This window comes from Aplysia californica, unplaced genomic scaffold (assembly GCF_000002075.1).
Source record: "Aplysia californica isolate F4 #8 unplaced genomic scaffold, AplCal3.0 scaffold00083, whole genome shotgun sequence".
Taxonomy (NCBI): Eukaryota; Metazoa; Mollusca; class Gastropoda; order Aplysiida; family Aplysiidae; genus Aplysia; species Aplysia californica.
In genome coordinates, this window is record NW_004797353.1 from 518,353 (window position 1) to 519,719 (window position 1,367).

General features: G+C 37.1%; 1 protein-coding gene across 1 annotated transcript in view; it reads left to right on the top strand.

The window, feature by feature from the left end:
• The window catches only part of LOC101862485, a gene marked incomplete at its 5' end in the record, with an annotated part of 6,431 nt that extends 5,076 nt beyond the window's left edge, over positions 1-1,355 (top strand). The window contains 1 exon segment of the mRNA XM_013080373.1: positions 1,101-1,355. Coding sequence (XP_012935827.1) covers positions 1,101-1,287 — 187 coding nt within the window.
• Positions 1,356-1,367: the final 12 nt, after the last annotated feature.

Sequence of the window (1,367 nt, forward strand, 5' to 3'; positions counted from 1 at the left end):
ATGGATGGATGGATGGATGGATGGATAGATAGATAGATAGATAGATAGATAGATAGATAGATAGATAGATAGATAGATAGATAGATAGATAGATAGATGTTAAAATGGTTTTAAAATTGTAGTATTTTCAAAACACAACAACACTGAAATAAAAACTTTTTTTGGGGTAGGAATTGGTAGGGGGGGAAAGCGATAGGATGGTTTTTTGTTTTGTTTTTTGTGTTGCTTATCTACGTTCTCACATTATTCAACCAAACACTTTTCGGAGATTCTGTTACACGCTTGAACAAGCTTTCTCCCCAAAAATATTTATATTATATTACACAACTTTTTCTGGACGTAGGATCTCAACGCATCAACACCGTAAGTTAGTGCGCCGCATTGTGAACAACGTTCTGCTTTTTTAGGTTCTGGCAGTTTGAAGTTTGAATCAGAAAGGAGAGATGGAAACATGGTTTTAGTAGTCCTATTTTATTTTAACATCTGGGATTTCCTTGTGACGTCATGTGCTTAAGAGGTTTTCAACGATTTTAGGAATCGGGTTGTCAAAATGTTACTTTTACTAGGTTCGGGTTACTACGAATGTAACGGAGACCAGTCGCTACTTCAGAATTGCTAAGTTGTATCTGATATTGTAGGCCATTTTGAGTTTCTAAGACCATAAGGTCAGAAAAAAGTTCTATTTGCTCTGTCAAAAGATTAATTTGAGTCGTTATCAAGACGTTCAAAGATTTACACTCCAAAAGCTTGACATATTGTGTGCGTGTGTCAAATTTCTCAAAACTAGATAATGAGCAGATAAAATGTATAATAACTTTGTAATTCTGCTGTAGCGAAGTGGAGAGAGAATTACAGCTTTTGCAGGGAGCGTATTTTGCCCCTCAACGCACTGCGCTCCTGCGAGAGAATTTAATTATTAAAGGTATTATTTTTTTAAAAAAAATCTTTGCGTTTACAGTGCGAAGAATAGTGATTATTGATTATTACAAAGACAATTTTTAAATTTAATTTCAGACTTTCAAATCTTGCACAAGGCCGGTTAAAACCCAGGACGTCTCTCATAATACAACTGACCACTTTGTTTTACTTCTACCTCCTAGCTTTACTAACAGGCAAGAAGATTTGAACCTGGATTGGTTCAGAGGAGAGGGCACGCCATCCGGCCGCCTGAACGTTAACGCGTCCGAGGGTGGAGTGGCAGACGTAGACGTTGAAGAGGACAGGAAGTCTCCGGCCAAACCTCCGGCTGGTGGGGAGCGGAGTCTTCAATTCGGCTCTCCAGTATAGAGTGCCGCAATAATGATTATTTTAGTAATGATAAGAATAATACTAATAATAATGATAATGATAATGATAATAATAACGAT